The sequence below is a fragment of the Anabrus simplex genome, chromosome 7 (genome assembly GCF_040414725.1).
Source record: "Anabrus simplex isolate iqAnaSimp1 chromosome 7, ASM4041472v1, whole genome shotgun sequence".
NCBI classification, from domain to species: Eukaryota; Metazoa; Arthropoda; class Insecta; order Orthoptera; family Tettigoniidae; genus Anabrus; species Anabrus simplex.
In genome coordinates this window covers 32,729,894-32,751,503 of record NC_090271.1, presented here as the reverse complement: position 1 = coordinate 32,751,503, position 21,610 = coordinate 32,729,894, and the positions used below count along the sequence as shown (strand labels likewise).

At 39.2% G+C, this 21,610-nt stretch overlaps 1 protein-coding gene across 1 annotated transcript in view; it reads right to left on the bottom strand.

Annotated features, from left to right (window-relative positions):
• Positions 1-21,610, bottom strand: part of LOC136877673 (dynein axonemal heavy chain 8) — a 353,345-nt gene that overhangs the window by 290,011 nt on the left and 41,724 nt on the right. Inside the window, exons 4-7 of the mRNA XM_068228699.1 lie at positions 19,530-19,706; positions 18,142-18,363; positions 8,034-8,135; positions 4,432-4,582 (exon numbers count right to left, since the gene is read on the bottom strand). Coding sequence (XP_068084800.1) covers positions 4,432-4,582; positions 8,034-8,135; positions 18,142-18,363; positions 19,530-19,706 — 652 coding nt within the window. The remainder of the gene's footprint in view (positions 1-4,431; positions 4,583-8,033; positions 8,136-18,141; positions 18,364-19,529; positions 19,707-21,610) is intronic.

The following is a 21,610-nucleotide window of genomic DNA, read 5'->3' as shown; positions in this document are numbered from 1 at the left end:
CAACCTGACTTTTAGCCCCGTTTATCAACATACCATTGCCTGCTGTCCATCTCACAATATTTTCGAGGTCACGTTGCAGTTGCTCACAATCTTGTAACTTATTTATCACTCTATAGAGAATAACATCATCCGCAAAAAGCCTTACCTCCGATTCCACTCCTTTACTCATATCATTTATATATATAAGAAAACATAAAGGTCCGATAACACTGCCCTGAGGAACTCCCCTCTCAACTATTACAGGGTCAGACAAAGCTTCACCTACTCTAACTCTCTGAGATCTATTTTCTAGAAATATAGCAACCCAATCAGTCACTCTTTTGTCTAGTCCAATTGCACTCATTTTTGCCAGTAGTCTCCCATGATCCACCCTATCAAATGCTTTAGACATGTCAATCGCGATACAGTCCATTTGACCTCCAGAATCCAAGATATCTGCTAGATCTTGCTGGAATCCTAGACTGGTACAACTAAAAATAATTAAAGGACAATTACACATATACATTCCTGGTGAGATGTATTGAATTATTAACAGCATTTTAACTTTTTATTGCAGCTTACTTACAACAAAGGGAAAACTACACTCGATCTGCACATGTCAGTCATTAGACAATAATAGATATCAAAGAACCTGCGGACTAACAGGCAGCCGTACCCCTGGGGGGCTTTATATTACTGGGACTCCCTCTCTCCAGGGGTCATAAATATGGAGGGCCCCAGCTCAGGGTTATGAGTGAAGTCCACAAGGGTAGCAACAGTAGAGAAGCTGAAATTTGGAACAGTACAGCTGGTGGGAGCCGCATCCTAGTACTTGGGATTAGCAAGAGTAAAAGGTATTTGTCCATAACTATGGGCATATATCAGGAGCGGCTATGAAAGGCGTCTGCTCTCCATGTTAGGGGTGGCCTAAATTCCTGCTGACAGTAGCTCTAAAATGCCCGACACCAGGCTGTGGCAACAAGCCGGTCAGTAACTCTTTCGCAACCTGTGAATCATGTCTACGTCAGTTTTGTCGGATAACGTTAGGACATCCCCCCCAGAAGGGATGCGCATCAGCCTTGTCTGACTGCAATGACAAATGGACAAGGGCTAGTGGTTCAAGGGCGGAACCAGCTAAAGAAGCTAGCTTAACGAAAACAACATTTACGCATTGCCATGTTCAACATTGGGACTCTTACTGGACGCAGTCGTGAACTAGCAACGATGCTGAAAGAACGGAAATTGGTCACTGCATGTGTGCAAGAAATATGTTGGAAAGGCCAGAAATCTCATGACATCGGAGGCTTCACCCACTTAGTTAAATCAATTACAGTATTTTTCTTTAGTATTTTATCAGCTTCTTCTTTGCCCCTAAGGATTGTTTTCTCTATATTATTTTTAGAATTGTTTATTTTTTATTCTATATTGTAATTCTATATTGTAATTAGATTACTACAGAAATAAACTAGTGTGGTATCACTCAGATGCCGCGTGATCACTCCAGGGTTAACAAGATAACCTAGACTGGAGCTGGAAATACCTGTTTTCATAATTTAACTGTTTTTAGTCTCTTACTAATAATGTCCTTACTATTATTTGTAAGTTACGGAGGCAACATTTTAACCAACTCAGCTACAGTATCTTTAAAGTTCCTCCAAGTAGTATAGTATTAACCTGCAACTGTGAAACAATCACCAAATATGGTTTGATGGAGCAGGTTGTAAATAGAGGCAGGAAGATTCATGTTATGGGTTTTACCACATATTTGTTTGTTTGTTAGTTAAGTCATTGTAGAAAGCTTGCACCATCACCTTGTTTCACAGTTAAGGTCATTAAACATTTACCCCAACTTCCCATCCTCTTGTCTTTGGAGTTTCCAAAGTTGGTCATCAAGTGATGTCCGGGTCTGGAGAAGCATCCAGCCTCAACATTGTAGTCTGTACAGCTTTACTTCTAAATTGTCGTTTTGCAAAACAAATGAACATTGCCTTACTTCTGTTGCCAGCGTGCTACTGCCGTGAAAGTAGCTGATGCAACACAACCGCAACACTAAACAGCTCTCGTAATATGTAATACCATACATAGAAAAGCTAATGAATCCGGATTGAAACAAATTCACAAAAACTACGCTTACGAACAACATCAGACATTAAAAGAGAATACATTATTCAGAATAAAAGAGAATGAGGAAATAACATATCACTCACTGCTAATGGCTGGCACAGGAAGATTATGGCCTATAAAGGGAACACACCACTGATTTCAGAGTCACTTTCTTGCCACTTGTCTTTCCCCAAACTACACGGAGATATGCTAAACACGCACGAACTAAGTACACTAACCAATACAGGGACGTAAATAAAACTACAATAAACTACTAAACCTGTATTGTACTAATTCATGCTATGCTAAACTGTAAACTATGCTATACTCTACTATACTACGGGGATAAAGTCTAATATGAAAAATACTAATTACTGAAAAAATCCAAAGATCATGAAATCTGGCAAATACCATACATGCTGAGTGAGATAAGGCCGGTCTCCACTGATTAACATTGAACACCAACATGTTAAATTTAACATGTTACAATTGACATGTATATTGTGATTGTGTCTTCCAATTGACTTTGCATGTTAACTCAGAATGTTGAGGTTAACACTTTTAACATATTGGCGTGTTTTCCGCTCCAAGTGGAAAACATGTCAAGTCAATTCATTGTTCGTGAGATGTCGGCACAGCTTCGACAACTTCCGTGCTGTTTCCATACCAACAGATAGCCTAAATGAGGCAAAGGATGCAAATGACGTTTCTTGTGAAGTAGTATTATAGTTACAACACACCGCACCACTCATTCTCTTTGTTATAGTTACAAATGCAGTATGCGCACGTATGTCATTCTCTCTGCACTATACTGCTACTAAAATTTATAGTCAGAAATGGAGTGGAGCAAGGAAATTACTCTGGACTTAATGCTATAATAGAAAGGGTTTGTTTGTGGGATGTCTCATCAAAGGAATACAGAGATAAAGCAAAGAAAGCTGACAGATTCCAGGAAATGATATAGATGTTGATTTCCATAGGGAATCTGAACTAGTTGTCCTGAATGAGTAAATTTATAATACCAATATAAATGGTATTAGTTTCCAGGAACTCGAAATTATCTATAATTGTTCCCGCGAGTACATAAAAAAAAAAAGCAAGCGTCCCTCCGCTCCCAGTACAGTCGAGAATTGCAAAAAGTTCAGAAAAGTCAGAAGTCTGGGGCAAGAGTGGACAAAGTTTATACTTCAAAGCGATTTGCTTTTGAAGCAATGAGTAGGATGAGAGGAGGAAATATGCCTAATAAAACTGCATTTCTAAATTGTAACAAGAAGCAACAGAGGCAATAATATAGGCCAAATCCTCTTCATCTTTTTACTTATCGCTAGTGGCTTTACGTCGCACTGACACAGATAGGTCTTATGGCGATGATGAGATAGGAAAGGCCTAGGATTTGGAAGGAAGCGTCCGTGGCCTTAATTAAGATACAGCCCCAGCATTTGCCTGGTATGAAAATGGGAAACCATGGAAAAACCATCATCAGGGCTGCCGGCAGTGGGATTTGAATTCACTATTTCCTGGATGCAAGCTCACAGCTGCGTGCCCCTAACCGCACAGTCAACTTGCCCGGTAATCCTCTTCATCCGAGTCCATTGTCCTTGTTTGAAAATACTAGACACCACCTAAATGTATTACCACAAACTGAATAATGAACTACCTGTATACTGACAAAGGAAGTCAAGTTTAAAACGTTTAAGTGTGGACACAATGTTAAATGAAACAGTATTCAACATTTAACATGTTGACAGTGTCACCAGTTAACATTTAACACTTTTAACATTTAACATGTTGTTAAATGGTAATCAGTGGAGACCGGCTTATAGGTTAACCATGTGGTGAATGTAAATTAGAACTGGCACCTAAGTTTCGAGATCACACTCTGCCAATATAAGTTGATATGAATGGCAGCTTGAGATTGGTTGGATGTCTATGTTTCAGCGCATAACCACCAGAAAGAGCCAAAATCGGCCAAAACGTCAATTGAGAAGCAAGGCAGTGTGGAGTATAGATTAGTGCTCCCTCTTTTTTTCATTCAGTTTCTTGCCTATATTCCCCCTCCCTTTATCACACAACAATGTTTACTTCTCAACAATAATCACCAGTATTCTTATTCAACCGTTGTCTGATGAGCGTTGCAGCCAAATATTTTGGAGCCATGTTTCTCTTATATGTAGTCCATCCCCTTGTACTTACACAGTAGTCACTGCTCTTCATCTGTTTCCTATAATGTATATTTATACATTCCAGGTCAACAAAGGAATAACAAGAAAACATTAAAATGTTCTCACAAATAGAAAATAATTTCACATGAAAATAAGACATTTAATATCTAAGATGATCTGATATTACTTGCCTTTTCCAGTCTGATTTTAAAGGTTTCGAATTTTCCAAACACATACATCTCGGAGCAATCAAACGCACTTTCTCCCGGTGTTAGCTCCATTTCCTTCTTGGTCTTCTCAAAGGAGAGTGCATACTTTTTATACAGATTAAGGCATACCTGGAGAGCAATGTGACATAATTAACTTGAGGATGAAAGTTTTACATGAATAAGTGATGTTACAAAGAATACTGTGGAGATATTCAGTAATATTGGGCAAGTTCAAACCATCAAAACTGTTCTAACTGTTCTAGTTTACTATTTCAGGGTGAAATCTGTACATTTCTTCTCATAGAATTTAGAGGAATATACGAGTAATTTTAAACAAACACCGAGTGTCCACAATTAAATTTATGGTATTCAGCGCGGTACAGCATGGACTGTAATGATCGTATGAGTCTGAGATGTGACAGAAATTCTTATAATTTTATTAAATGCCACCTATTCAATACATAATAAGTTAATGAGGACATATATCCTTATTAAATTGTTAATATGGTACATGTTTTGCTCCTTTTTGTGAGCATCATCAGCCAATTAACATTTACCCAAGGTGTAATAAGATCGTGAACATATTCTATTAAACTAAAATATGCTTTGTAAACATGAGTGACATATCTTATAATATTTTACAAATCATATAACAATAAACATTACGTCTAAGTTAAAACACATTTGTCTAAAATCTTAGTGTTAACATTGACCTTTAAATGTTTTGACGAAACTCATCTGTTGAACATCCTTTTAAAACCATTTTAAAAAACCATTTGAGACTGGCTAACTGTATTGATATGGTATTTCTTGACATGCGTATGATATTCTATAGACTGACGAGGCGCATTTGACTCTGGAGGGTGCAGTGAATGCACAGAACTGTCGCATATGGGGTTCGACTCCTCCAAACGCTGAGCAGAATCAACCATTGCATTCAGATTATGTGACTGTTTGGTGTGGTTTTAAAAGCTCCTTCGTTCTCGGCCCATTTTTCTTTGAGGAAAGGACCCTCATGGGCCTGTTAGGTGTACAGTGACATCTGCACATCATAGGGACGACCTCCTTGTGCAACACGTGATTCCAGCTTTGCAGGAACGCAACTATGACCACACCATTATTTTCATGCAAAAGGGAGCAACACCACATATCGCTCACCAGGTGAAAGATTGCTTCGAGAAACCATCAGTAATGACCGCATTATCTCTAGGCATTTTCCAGATGCGTGGCCTTCGAGGTGCCTGGACCTAAATCCATGTGACTTCTGGTTGTGGGGATATTTGATAGATCGTGTCTATCAGGGACATGTTTGGTCTCTGCCTGATCTAAAGGCTAGTATACGACGACATGTCACTCTGATTTCACCCGATGTGCTGCGGGCAACTGTCAACCATGCCGTACGAATGAAGCATGTTGTTGAGTTCGGAGGCCGTACTGAACAGTGTTTGTAACCATAAATGGTAATAAACCTCCCAGAGCCATCTTTATCATGTGTTTGATCTTTCCTGCCTATTTTCTGTGACCCCTACCATTGCTTACAGCACCATATTTTCACCTGGTGGCAAAACTTGGAACCATTAATTTTTGTGTCATAATTCACGAGCGCATTGCTTAGTTAGCATATCGACGAAATTTCAGACTCCTGAGATCATTACAGCCCGCACTGTACTACACTGAATGCCATAACTTTAAATGTTGACACCCAGTAGTAATTCTTATTACAAGTTTATATACAATTAATAGGATATGCTGTTTTGGTCATCAGTCCACAAACTGGTATGATGTATCTTTGTGCTAACTGTCATTTCTACATAACTGCTACATCCTACATCTGTTGTAATCTGTTTGTGATATTCATGTTTTTGTCTACCATTAACCTACTGTTCTTAATCTGAACAAATTCTGGGTGACTCAAGATATGTTCTATCAAATTATGTCTTCTTCTGACCAGATTTTGCCATATTATTCTGTCACCAACTACATTCACCATTCTTCACTTGTAATCCGATCTAACCATCTTACCTTCAGCATTCTTCTCTAATACCACATTTCAAAGGCTTCTATTCCGTCTCTTTCTGTGCTTGTTATTGTCCATATTTCACTTCCATACTTTATTTTATTTTACAGAAGACCCCCTTTCTTGTGCTATTCTACATTAATATCCTCCTTACCTCTACCATCATTAGCTATTCTACTAGCCATGTGGCAATGTTCATATATTTCCTATGTAATGTACTAGTTCCTGCATCACCTCACTTCATTTAACTGCATTCTATTACATTTGTTTTGGATTTATTTTCATCTTGTACTCCTTCTGCAAGACCGTGTCCCTACTATTCAGTGATTTCATGAGATCTTCTGCAGATTCACTTAATGTGACATTATTATCAGCAATATTATTCCTTTTCCATATTCCTCTTTAATTTCCTTTGCTATCTGTTCTGTATAAATTCTCAAGGGGCAGGGAAACAAACTGCAGCTCTGCCCCACTCCTTTCTTTGATAGCCCTCGATTCTTATCACTGCAAGCTGATTTCTACCAACCACAGATGTAGGTAAATTGACAATAACTGGAAGAATCTAAGTAATTTTAGTTATCAAACTAAAATACAGTTGCAACTTATAACTGCTTTCAGGAAATTTTAAAAATAGGAATTAATTATTACATAATTGTGAGGCAACACTTATTATATCCACAACATTCCTTAATCTGCACATGCTTCCTTGCAGAGATGCCAACCTTCTAAAGTGGTTGTCTGTAGTGGCATGGTCTGCTGCAAAGAAGGGAAGGTTATGTTCAATAACATTCAGCCCATATAACACTATCATTATCACTTTTGTAGTAAAAGAGCATCTTGCATTGTCCTTTGATTCATCAAATACTCTTCAAATGGCTTTGGTGAAATTTTGATGATCCTGGCTTTAAAACTCTTCCATATAATGCTTTTGGTAATACTGATTCTTTTTTTTTTCACAGAAATTTGGCTCTTCATTGAGTCTTATGTTTACACATTTTCTTGTTATTTTACTTAATGTTGCTCCTCACTTCACTGAAATGAATCCTTGCACTACATGACATAAATTTTCAACAAGAGCATGTAATGGAAGTAATGATCAGAATAGGCAACTCATTATTAAATCACAGTTAATAGAACATAAACACGCATAAATGCTGAGGACTGGCATTCATCAAGTAATGTTACACTCACTGTTAAAAGTTTTTGTCACGAACTACCATATTCAATTGGCTGCAGGATGCCCTCCACTATTGTACCCCCATTAATTTCTGAGAGCCAAAATACTGTGCAACATTCTTGGAAACTGACAAATTCGTGACTACCATTGTGCTAAATTCCATAATGTTGCTTGTCCTGGGCCTCTGTAACATTCTGGCCAGAAGCACACAGTACAGCAATAATGGAAAAAACCATCCCTTCCTGGCTCCAGTGGGACAGGGGCTTTAACTAATCCTGCTAGAACATCTAATACTGGTAAAAGTAACTCTCATTGCAAACTGCTATTAAAAAAATCACACCAAATTATGCATTCTAGGGATTATGTAGATGATGAAGTATAAATACCTCAATTTTATTAATTACAGCAGACTTAGCTTGCATCCAAACAGTCTTGGTACCATTCTCTGTTAAATATGCTCTGCAGGCATTGATCATTTGGTTTGAGACCTGTGAAAAAAAAGTGCATAGTAAAGGAAAAGGTCAACTTTTTACGCAAGAGTATAGTAAATAATTTCTGATCTGAAGGAGTGAGACATCCTATTTAATCAACCCAATGCACTCTGTTCCCTTGATTTTAACTTGTCTAATTGTTGTTTGTTTACTGAATCATTTCCAGAGTTTGTTTAGATGATAATGGTGTATGGCCTCTGGTGAGGTCTTACAAGTTGATACCCATGGGTGACCTGTGGGTGAGTGAGTGAGAAGAGGACGGTGTACACAGCCAGTCCCCGAGCCAGAGAATTTCATTTTAAAAATCCTTGATCTTATGGGAGGTTGAACCTGAGACCCCTTGAGTAGGCCATGAAGCCACCTTACATACAGTTAAATAGCTTATCAATATTCTTGAGATTATATTTGTTAACCTCTTAAATTCTTAATTGGGTATGACGTATGTATTCGTATGCTGAATGGTATAGGGTAATGGGCACGATGAATATGTACGTACTCGTCTTTTACCACGAATATCTCCTGGGTATGACGAGCTACTTTGCCGCGTCGTATATTGTCGTCTTAATTGATGTTTTTCCCCACACGATGGCAGCAAATACCACATGTCACGCTTCTTGAAGCTTATTGGTTTTTATTTTACAACCGTACGGTGCTACTTGTCCGCAGTAGGCCAAATATGGCAGCATCTAGTTCAAAGCGAAAGTTCGAAACGCTAGAAGAAGACGGGATTATTCAACACTTAGAGAATGATTGAGACGATTTATCTTCTCAGAAATCCAAAGATGAAAGTGAGTCTGATAGTAAAAGTGGTTCAGAGAATGAAGAACAAAATGAACAACATGATAAATCGGATGAAGACGAAGTGCTAGACATGTTTCAACCTTTTCCGCCGCGTGGTGTTTCACGTCAGAAATTCGTAATTTCTGGTGCTAGTGGTGCAAATATGGACTTCGACGATGAATCCAATGTGTTGGAATATTTTGAACAGTTCACAGGTTTCAACTTATTGCCGAACAGACCAATGTGTATGCTAAACAGTTTCTAGAAGCCCATTCAAACTTGAAACAATGGTCATGAGCGAGAAATTGGGTGGATACAAATCCAACTGAGATAAAAACTCTAATTGGACTTCTAATGCTGCATAAGCCAGAAAACAGTATGTACTTCTTGTAGTGATTGTAAGATATTTATTTGAACTTGAAAAGCCTGTGGGAAATTGTGTGTGTTCATGTGTTTGTTTGTATTTTTTTAAATTTTCTGTATGTAAAGATATCTAGGATTAACATTGTCAGAATTATTTGGTTATGACACTACTTCAAAATTATTTAATTATTGTGAAAAATGTTATTAGGTCTTAGGAACATTTACAGGTAAGATGAAAACTTGTGGGACATACGGTGGTGCACGTGCCAGATCGGGTAGGATGCTTCAAGGAATTTCCGGTTACATCATTTTGGAAACTTCTGAAAGCTATATGCTTTATTTTGTCAGCAGACTTTTTCTGGGCCCTCACTGGCCATAATAAAACTAACTGCTATTGGCAAAAGTGAGAAATTTCACCATTTCCGGCAGAGGAACTCTTAGCGAGAACTAAGCACATCCAAACCGTCTTGATTGTTTGACCAGCAGTGGGAGAGGTTGCCTTTTTACCTATAAGGTAAACCCTTGGCTATTTCATTTTTCGGGTTTTTTTTTTTTTTTTTTTTGCTAGGGGCTTTACGTCGCACCGACACAGATAGGTCTTACGGCGACGATGGGATAGGAAAGGCCTAGGAGTTGGAAGGAAGCGGCCGTGGCCTTAATTAAGGTACAGCCCCAGCATTTGCTTGGTGTGAAAATGGGAAACCACGGAAAACGATTTTCAGGGCTGCCGATAGTGGGATTCGAACCTACTATCTCCCGGATGCAAGCTCACAGCCGCGCGCCTCTACGCACACGGCCAACTCGCCCGGTCAGGTAGTAATCTTCAAGTGTAGTGTTCAGTTTAATTTCCCTTTAACGTCGGAGCTTACCTGCTTTTCTCTCAGTCACCAGATTTAATTTCACATGGCTTAGCACTTGCGGCGAGTCATATCATTTTTGTTTAGAGGCAGTTTCCTTTTCCTTTTGTTTTCTTAAATTGTGTTAAAATGTAAAATGTTCAATTTCCTTTTTCTTTGGTTGTAGATGTAAATCGTAAATATCCCCCTTGGGGCTGTCTCTAGTAAATCTGTGTCCTGTTAGGATATTCTCATTTAGGACAAGCTCCTTTTTCAGAAGTGTTTTTGATAAGGTAGCCTCTTAGAAGGGCTCTGTACTAAGATGTTTTATGATTTTGTGCTTTCTGTTCCTTCTTTGTGTGTGTTTATTCTTTCTTTGCAATATAAGGTTACTTAATATTCGTACCATGAAATTCGAACATTCAGTGTGATGTTCCTTCTTGAAATAATGTAAATTAGCGTCACTGAAATTTGTACATTCTGTGTAATTTTTTGTTATTAATTATTATTATTATTATTATTATTATTATTATTATTATTATTATTATTATTATTATTATTTTGCAATTTCCTAGTGTAATATTATTTTGATCACTTTTTCAAATTATGTTATTTCCATCAAAATTATTAATTAAGTAAATTGTATTTAAATTGAACCACCATTGATTTCGCTTCGTCAGCACTGCCAATACCTTTTCACCCCCTGAGTATGGTCCTAGCAGCTTTCCACCTCCTTTCGTTAGTCGTCATGTTGCTCAACCTGATCATTACTGTTTGTTGCTTTCTTGTGCAAAACGTGCGTTGGTTTCTAATATTTTTGATTGAATCTAAAAGTTAGTAGTCTACCTATTATTATTATTATTATTATTATTATTATTATTATTATTATTATTATTATCATCATGATCAATTGTTATTGTGTGTAACTGAAGAGGTTACACTTCTCAAAACGGGAAAGTATCGCAACCCCTAATTTTTAAAAAATTATCACCGAGACAAATCACTGCAGTTCTAGTGAGGTAAATGACGTAACTGACCGTGAAGTTAATGTAAAATCTTTCATAATGTCACTAGCATGATGTGTAATTCATAAATATTCCTTTCTTTTATTTGTTTTAATTTTAGGTGCTAACATATGAAAAAAAAACTCAAATTTCAAACAGGTAAATTACCTTGCAGTTAATGAAAAATGGTTCAGTATGTCACATGCGTGATATATTTATAAATACTCCTTGCTTTTATTTGTTTCAGCTTTCGGCTGTAAAATATGGGCCAAACTCTCAAATTCCAACCAGGTAAATGACCTTGCAGTTAGTGTAAAAATGGTTAAAATTTCTCTAACATTATAATGAATTAATTAAAACTCCTTTATTTTACTTTTTAGATCACAGATGAATGATATTAATGATATTACTAACTTTTCTGCCTATCCTGCTGTGTAACAACAATCTACTGAACAAAAATACACAGGGCAGGGTACACCAAGCACATCAATAATACCCAGTTAAGACGTTAAGATAAACAGGCTTCTAATTTTAATAAAGAAAGCTTGTCAAAAGCTGAGAAATAATGCATACAAAACAATGGGGATTGATGAGTCGAGAGCTTATCTAGTGTATGAAGATGTAAAAATTGTCCTTGTATGTTTTCATGTTTGTCCTCTTTCTGTTACTCTCTTTTCATATAATGACTTGTCATTGTGGTTATCCTATTCATCATCATCATCATCATCATCATCATTTTTCCAGCTCCAATTTACTGGGTGTGGTGTGTATAAGCAATCACCATCTCTTGCAGTCTGCATACTCTTCTGTTCCAGGACATCTTCCCATGTGAGACCTCTCTCCTCCTCATCTGATTTCACTGTCTATCCAGCATTTCCTTGACCTTCCCCTTGGTCCTTTTCCTTGGGCAGTAAAGTAAAAGTATTTTTTGGTAGGTCTCTTGCTTTTCATTATCACAGAGGTCCATTTATTACTCTGGTGATAGGGACCTCAGTTCCGGCTAGACTCCTATTTACTTCATTCCTGATTTTGTGCTTTCGAGTAGTTTGATTCATAGTTCTAATGAATCTTATTTCTTTTGCTTCAGTTCTGTTTAATAATAATGTTATTTGCTTTATGTCACACTAACTAATTTTATGGTTTTCGGAAATGCCAAAGTGCCGGAATTTAGTCCCGCAGGAGTTCTTTTTACATGCCAGTAAACCTACCGACACAAGGCTGATGTACTTGAGCACCTTCAAATACCTGCATCAAACCTGCCAAGCTGGGGTCAGAAGACCAGCATCTCAACCATCTGAGCCACTCAGCCCGGCACTAGTCACTGTTTAGTAGAGTACAAACCTCTAAACCATATGTGAGAATTGATACAAAGTAGGTGTGGTACAGGGTTGTTTTTGCTTTTTGGGGTATTTCTCAGTCCCAGAGTAGGTTTCTGACTTGATTGCAAAAGTTTTATGCTTCCTGTGTCTTTCTGAGTATTTCCTGCTTGACAGTGTTTTCTTTGAAGATTTTGCTTCCGTGGTATTTGAAGTGAGAAAATGATTCTAATTCGGTTCCTTGCGAAAAGAGGTTTGAGTTTGTTCCTTTCCTCTTGATGATTATTCCTACAGTCTGTCTTTTACTCATCTTCATTCTATTATGTGCCTCTATTCAGTTTCTGTTTTTCTATATACAGAGTGTATCGTAATTTCTTTTACACACTTTGAGACCTGGTAGGGGCGACTGAGTAGGTAACATTTTGGACAGGATCTCAGAAGCATAAAAGAGAAACACAACAAAGAATTTAAATGTCTTGCCTCTACTGTGCCAATGAATACAGTGGAGTATGTATGTTGTTGCTGCTGTGCTTCTGGGTCAACTTACAAGAATAGCTTGACATGGTGACCACTCACTTTGATACAAACATTGGATCTGAACATTGTATTGTGGTACACTCACCCACAAACCCAAACACCTGGTGGTCAAACATCTGCTGCTGCCATAACCCACATAACAGATCTTCCTCAACTCCAACTCTTCTTGTAAGTTCTTATAACTGGATGCAGAAGCACTGCAACAATAACATACGTGCTCTGCTCTGCTCATTGCTGCAGCAGACATGGGGCATTTTACCATGTGGTGGTGTTTTGATTGTAGAGGGGAAATGCTACTTTTCTGGTCATGGGTTTCTGCTCAAAATGTCATCTACTCAGCCCCCTATAATCCCTCCAAGGATGTAATAGGAATTTAGATACATCTTGTAGGACTTGAACTAGAGAAGGACTATATCCTCCCAGACCATCCAAATAAAGGGAAATGATGATGATGATGACTCTAGAATCAGAAATGAGAATATTGAGTTTGTTTGAACTATGTGAAATTTTCTTCCCACAGTAAAGGTACATAATTTTGCTATTTGTTTTATTTCACACCGACAGACGTTTCTTATAGCAACGATGAGATAGGAAGTGACCGTGACCTAACCTCGCATTAACCTGGTGTGAAAATGGGAAACTTTCTTCATGGCTGCCGACACTTGTGTTGGAACCCACTATTTCCAGAATGCAAGCTGACAGATACATGATCCAAGCCACACAGTAAGGTCACTCAGTAATAATTTTTTTTTTTTTTTTTTGCGAGGGATTGTGGAAAATCTTCAAAAAGACACTTGTGAAGGGTCTGCACTCCACAAGTGTGTGGGATTCTTACCCACTAAAAACCACACACCCTTTTCCCACGATTTGAGTCATCACCCCAGAACCGCTCTCGCATTACTTCAGGGTGATATCGTGCTTTGTCTTTCAGACGTCTTCTTTCTTCATTTCACCTTTACAAACGTTCGTATGCTTCCAAATCCTTCTTCTTCTGACGAAGGATGTCCTCCACATGTACTGCCACGCGATCCCAGGATTCCTGGTTTCGCAGCATCACCGAAATAACATTATCTGTTGTCAATTCTCCTAGTTCAGTTTCCACACATCTTCTCTGAATTGTCCAATGGCCGCATACAAAAAAGGTGTGATATACGTCGTCAATATCATCGCAGTATATGCATGCTGCGTCACTCGCTCTGCCCACTTTATGCAGGAATTTCTGGAAATATCCATGTCCTGTTAGAAGCTGCGTGAGGTAGTAATTTACTTCACCATGGGCCCTTTCAACCCAGATATCCAAGCGTGGTATCAGTCGCTTGGTCCATTTGCCTCGAGGGTCACTTTCCCATCTGAGTTGCCATCGCCTCATCAGTTGACTGAAGGTGCGCTTCTTTGCACATTTCTTTCCCAGCTCTCCTTTGGTACGCCAGATTTCATGCCGCTCCAATGCGAGTAGATCTATTGGAGCTATTGCTGCCACCGTGAGGATTGCCGGTTCGGAAACAGTGCGATATGCACATGTGATACGTAAAGCCGCTCTCCGTTGTACAGCAGCTATCCTTCTCCGATACCAAGCAAATCTCAAGGATTCAGCCCAGATTTCAGAACCATATAGAAGCACTGACTGAACCGTCGACATGAGAAGATGTCGTTTACTGGATTTCGGACCTTTAATATTTCCCATTAGTCTGCTAAGCGCAGTCATGTATTTTACTGCCTTGTCTGTCACTCTCTGAATATGAGTCCAGAATGTGAGCTTGGAGTCAAGTGTCACTCCTAGATATTTTGTGCTCGCAGATGTTTCTATCACTAACTCTCCAACAGTCATTGGTACAAGAGTTTCGATCCTTTTCCTTGTCAGAAGAACTATCTCCGTTTTGTGTTCGGCTAATGTTAGACTGTGGCTCATCATCCATTCTCTTATGCGCCGCATCACCTGGTTCAGTTTAATTTGAGCCATTTCAACATTACGAGCTACTATCAAGGCGGCCACATCATCAGCGTAGCCCACAAGCTTCGTGTCCTCTGGCATCTCCACGCGTAACAAGCCATCATACATTATGTTCCAAAGATCTGGACCAAGGATCAATCCCTGCGCTGCACCAGCCGTCAGACGCTTCGTCTTTTCTCCATCTTCCGTATCATACAACAGAGTGCGATCTTTGAAGTAATCTCTCATTATGCGCATAAGATATTGTGGTAGCTTGAAAGTTTCTTCAAGAGCTACCAACATGTCGCTCCATCTTGCCGAATTGAAGGCATTCTTCACATCAAGGGTCACAAGAAGTGTCAATTTACGGGAATGATGGTTGCCCGTTTGTGCCCTTTCTGCTGTATTCACCTCCTCCCACACTGCATCTAGCATCGAGTGTCCTCTCCGAAATCCATGTTGGCAAACAGATAGATCCCCTGCTAGTTGAACTGCTGAGAGGATTCTGGGCTGCAGAAGTTTCTCCAGGCCTTTTCCAGCTGTGTCCAGCATACATAAAGGTCTATAACCACCAAGTTTTCCTTTGCTGATCAGAACCAAACGAGCCATTTTCCATCGGGGACTAAAAACACCCGTTTGCAGGCAATTATTGTACATATTCAGCAACAGTTCTGGGCATAGTTCTGCTATTATCTTTAGCACTTCTGCAGGTATACCATCTGGTCCTGGAGTTTTCTTGTTTCTAAGAGAGCTAATAGCTCTATTCAGCTCTTCTACAGTAAAGAGGGGTATATCATCCAGTTCTTTCTCGTCGTCACAGCCAATCCTCTCTGGATGGTCTGGGAATAGTGTATCCACAATTTGTTTAATTGTTTGCGGATCCGCACTCGGGGTTGAAAATGTACCGAGTTTCTTCATGACAATCTTATAACCTTGTCCCCATGGATCATCTTCTACTTCTTTAGCCAGTGCCCACCATTTATCAGCTTTACTTTTTCTGACTGCATTACGGAGTTCCTTCTTCGCTGACTTGTACTCCGCTGTGACTGAGGTATTCTCTTGACTGCCTCTCATCCTCTGAGCCCTGCGTCGAAGTCGCAGGCAATTCTTTCTCAGTTCAGCAATCTCTTCGGTCCACCAGTACACTGGGCGCTTGCTGTTTCGCGGTCTCCTTCAGGACATTGAGGCATTGCATGCTTGATGGATTAGCTGCAGAGTGAGTTCAACACATATACCAGCTGCTTCTTTCCCTCTACAAGCAAAACATTTTTCAGTTATGTTGTCCATTCCATTCCGAATTACATCAATGAACTTTTTCTTGTCAATACCGGCTATGTTCCACCGTGCTGACCTGCGCAAGATGTTTCTTTCTTGAGGAGATTCTTGGAGCAGTCGAAAGATGATATATTGATGATCGCTCCCCGTGTAGTTCTCGATCACTTTCCATTCGCAAATCTTAGGCGTAATATCCTCTGATGAGAAGGTTACATCCGGTATTGTTCCCTGACATCCTGGCCGTCGAAATGTTGGCACATTTCCAATGTTCTTGACCACCAAACCTGTTCTGGCTACCATCTCCATTATACGACGTCCTCTGGAGTCTGTTTGTCGCATGCCCCATTCCAACGCTTGAGCATTTACGTCACCAGCGACCACTAATTTGTTTTCAATTCTGCATATTACGTCCTCAAGACCATCAAGTTTCATCTGAAAGTTGGAAACAGATTCATTTGGTGTAAAATAACAGCTTACAATAGTGATTCCCCCAGTCTGTACCCAAACAAAACCGTCATCGCATCCATGCTGTGTTACTGGGACTTTTCCTGGATCTGGTATCCAAATTGCAGCTGTTCCGAGGTTATCCACAAACCACCCTGGATGGTCTCTCTCTTGATATGGTTCGCTAATAATAACGATGTCTACTTCCATCTCGTAAATCAGCTGTGTCATAAGATCGTTAGCTGTTTGACTCCTGTGCATATTTGCTTGAAGTATTCACATCATTTACTATGATTTTTTGCCTTTTCCAGAGCTTCACGAAATATTGCACATGCTCCCGATCCAGGAATATGCTTTCGTTCAGCTTCATTGACACCCTTGTCTGAACAAAGTATGCATCGTGGATTGCTCTTTTTACAGTCTACTGCCTTGTGGCCAGATTCTCCACACTTAAAACAGAGCTTGTTTCTGTCGGGGCCTGTGCAGTTCCTTGCCAGATGTCCATATGATAGGCATCGGAAGCAGCGAGGTAACATAGTTCTAGCTCGTACTCTGCAGTATAGCCATCCTACCTTGATTCTTCCTGCTTCCAGTAGTTTCTGAGCGTCCTCGTCTTTGGTTTCGAAGATGGCAAGTTTCTGTCCCCAGCTGTTTGGTTTCGAGACCGATATTTTCAGTTCTCCATGGGGGTTGCCGGAATCTCGTCTTACAGCTTCCTCCACGTCTGCGGCGGTAGTGACACCATCCATGTCTCGAATCTCCAGTGTAGTTCGGGGTATTAAAGCCTTTACATCGCCATCTCGTCCGAGGGCATCTCTCAGAGAATTACTGAATACCTCTCTATTTTCCATCTTAGTTGTTTTGTTAAATTCAAGAAGAACAGCTCCCGCTCTTGTTTTACGGATAGATCGAATGCCTGCTCCACTGTCTTCCGGCTTCACCCTGTCCCTGATATCCTTCAATTTCGACGTTTCATTTTACTCTAGGCCCACTAGATGGCAGACCGAGTAAATCAACAACAATAATAATAATAATAATAATAATAATAATAATAATATGGCCTCAGCAACTGTGTGCAGACATTTCAATTTGACGCTGTCTGCTCATCAATTTCGACGTTTAATTTTACTCTAGGCCCACTAGATGGCAGACCGAGTAAATCAACACTCTCTTGGGCGTCTCTGGCTGAGATTTAATGAATTTTGTTGGGTAAACACCAAATGTGTCACCAGAGATCTTTTACATGCTGACATCTTACGACATGGAGTGTCGAATGGACGTTTTTCCGCCCTTCAAAAATCCGACTACCTCTGCCGGGTTTGAACCAGCTATCTTGGGATCTGGAGGCCTACACTCTACCACTGATCCACAGAGGCAGCCTGCTCACTCAGTAAAGGTACAGTACATAAAAAAACCCAGATGATCATTATGATTTCACTACATAAGGTAAGAAGTTTTAAACTTCCCCAAAATAAGCAGACATTAATCATTTTATTTCTATAGAGAGAACTTGCTCACCTTAACAAGCAAGGCTGTCACTCTTTCAGTGGTATTGTAGTAGCGTGATGTCGCATAGACCATGCGGATGACATACATAAGGCTCGGAATAAACTTGCCCATAGCATGAGGATCGCAGCGGTAGAGAGGTTCACAGTACTTCTCCAGAGCATAGAGATATTTCACATTGTCTTCTGCCTCATTACATGCGTCAGTGATTTCATTATCCAGCACCTTCCATTTCTGTTAACATAAGAAATATGTCAAAATAAAGAGACAGCAATTTAAGTTTTAAGCTAAACACTAGTAACCACACTATTGACTGTGTTTCAATTTTTAGCAAGATACCTTCATGCATACTGTACATATATACATCTTCATTGCAGAAGGTTATGCCTTTTAGTGTTCAGTCTGCAAGCCTCTGTGAATTAACTATGAACCTGGCCCCAGGGGTTATCAATTTGGGAGCGTGGATTGGCGACCATGGGGCCCTTAGCTTAACATTGCTTAGCATTGCTTCCACTTACTTGTGTCAGGATCCTCACTTTCATCCATCCTATTCAGCCTCTCTTGGTCACAAGGAACAAGGTAAAATAGGATCCATCTATTCAATACATTAACATTAATGCCACATAAAACTAAATTTTATAAAAATCTGTTATATTTTTATTAAACATTATTTTTACAGCACTATACTAATTTCAACCCTTTGCATCATCTTCAGCCAATATAGTATAATTGGTACATTAAAAACATTGAAAACCAACACATCTAAAAAGGTAAAAACACCTTAAAAAAGATGAGTTCATGATGAAAAATCTTGATGGGCATCATGTCCAACTGTCACAAATATAGCTGCGGACAAATCATGATGTCCTCGCCTCAGACCCCACTTTCCAGCGGCAGCTCGGTGTCTATTAGCGACTTATAGGATTTACTACAGTCAGTTTAAGTCCTTGGAGCCAACTTAGAGAACCATTCGATACACACCTGGTGGCGTCCTGAATCCAGCATACAAATAGTTCTGAAAGTATTTTTATATTAATGGTTTTTTGCACAATGAGTAGAAGATTGGATCCGTCGCATTTGTAGTTGTATGTGGCATTAATGTCAATGTACTGGTTCTGAATACGTGGAACCTATTTTACCTTGTTCCTTGTAACAACTGTTAATAGGACCATAATGAAGTTTATATATAACATATCACTCTCTTGCTCAATTCTTGTTATTTTCTGACCCTGACTGTGTTAGAGCATTTTTTTAAAATTTATTATTTTATGGAAGATACATGCAACTGTCAGAGATTAAGATGGGTGGAAGGTATGTTACAATGCTAACATGAGATACAACAGTAATTATGATATTATCTGTCAAATTTCACTAAAAGACAAAATATGTATGATCCATACTCTCAAGACCCTGGACTGGGCCAGGGTGAGCGCCAGGATAAAGTTCTTGCATTGTATGCTTCTCAGATGCTCCACAATGGAAGTATATCTTGCAAGCAATCGCCTCCAGTACACCAGTTCTGCCATTGGTCCAATTGTTTCTTTCTCTCGTCGTAACTGGTTACAGATTGCCATCACCTGAGACAGGAACAAAATTTAATTTATTAGTCTATGTGCTTGACATGTTTTCAGGTGTTAGGTTGTGTCAAGCTGTTGACTTAAAATTGGTATGACACGTAGATGAAACTAAGGTGGTCATGAAAATTCAATTAAAATGCCAGATGCCCGGCTAAGTGGCTCAGACAGTTGAGGTACTGGCCTTCTGACCCCAACTTGTCAGGTTCGATCCTGGCTCAGTCTGGTGGTATCTGAAGGGCTCAAGTACGTCAACCTCGTGTCGGTAGATTTACTGGCACATAAAAGAACTCCAGCAGGACTAAATTCTGGCATCTTGGCATCACTGAAACCATAAAAGTAGTTAGTGGGACGTAAAGCAAATAGCACTACCGTATTACATTAAAATGCCAGATGAATCAGCTGGCCCTACCAATAGTTTGTTCTGCAGCCCAGCAAACATAGGAAATTATTGTGAAGTAGATATTTCTCTGTTTGCATCCTGTATAGTACTAATCCACTGTGAGCACAACCTGCAAATGATTCTAAATACAATTATCGTTCCCGTCTTGTGACTATAGACTATTTGAAAAATATGACATCCTTTTAATCATTTATCTTATGTCAGTCCACTATGTAACTGTGTGAAGACATCATGCCAAGTGACTGGGTATAGCAAAATGCAAAAATTAATGTTTAAAACTTTGATTCAGTGATGTGGAGTGTGTATGAAAGAGCAAACTGGAGAACGTACTCTAGGGCATTCTTAATACAAATCTCGCTCGCAGCTTTGGCTTAGCACACGTTTTCAAATGCTAGCAGATCCTAAGATAGTTTTAACATGGTTGCAATGTCCACTTCATGTTTCATAGATGTTACATTTACATATCAGATCATTAAGAGTGTGTGATTTAATAATACTGTGCCATAACAGCTTCCATTTTTATGTAGGTAGTTGGATTTACTGCACTTAGTGTACATACCAGGCGGACATATCTTTTCACAGCGTATATAAAATTGTGGTTTGGATAAAACAATATTGGTAGGGGCAGCTGATTTACTGGTATATAATGTACAGAACACAAAATAGGACAAACACAATGACAGGGGCTGATGACCTAAATGTTAGGCCCCTTTAAACAACAACAATAATCACCACCACCACCACCACCACCATCATTATCAGGTCAGTATGCAATCAATCAACACTGATCTGCCTTTACAGCAATTGCCCAGGTGGCAGATTCCCTGCCTGTTGTTTTCCTAGCCTTTTCTTAAATGATTGCAAAGAATTTGGAAATTTCTTGAACACCTCCCTTGGTCAATTATTTCAATCCCTAACTCTCCTACCTATAAATTAATATTTGCCCCAATTTGTTCTCTTGAATTCCAACTTTATCTTCATATTGTGATCTTACCTACTTTTAAAGACACCACTCAAACTTATTCGTCTACTAATGTCATTTCACACCATCTCTCCGCTGACAGCTCAGAACATACCACTTAGATGAGCAGCTCATCTCCTTTCTCTCAAGTTTTCCTAGCCCAAACTTTGAAACATTTTTGTAACGTTACTCTTTTGTTGGAAATCACCCAGAACAAATCGACCTGCTTTTCTTTGGATTTTTTCCAGTTTTGAATCAAGTAATATTGGTGAGGGTCCCATACACCGGAACCATACTCTACTTGGGGTCATACCAGAGACTTATATACCCTTTCCTTTACATCCAAACTACACCCCCTAAATACCCTCATAATCATGTGAAGAAATTTGTATCCTTTATTTACAATCCCATTTACGTGATTCCCCCGATGAAGATCTTTCCATATATTAACACCTAGGTACTTACAGTGATCCCCATAAGCATTCAACCCATCAATCCAGTAATTAAAATTGAGAGGACTTTCCCTATTTGTGAAACTCACAA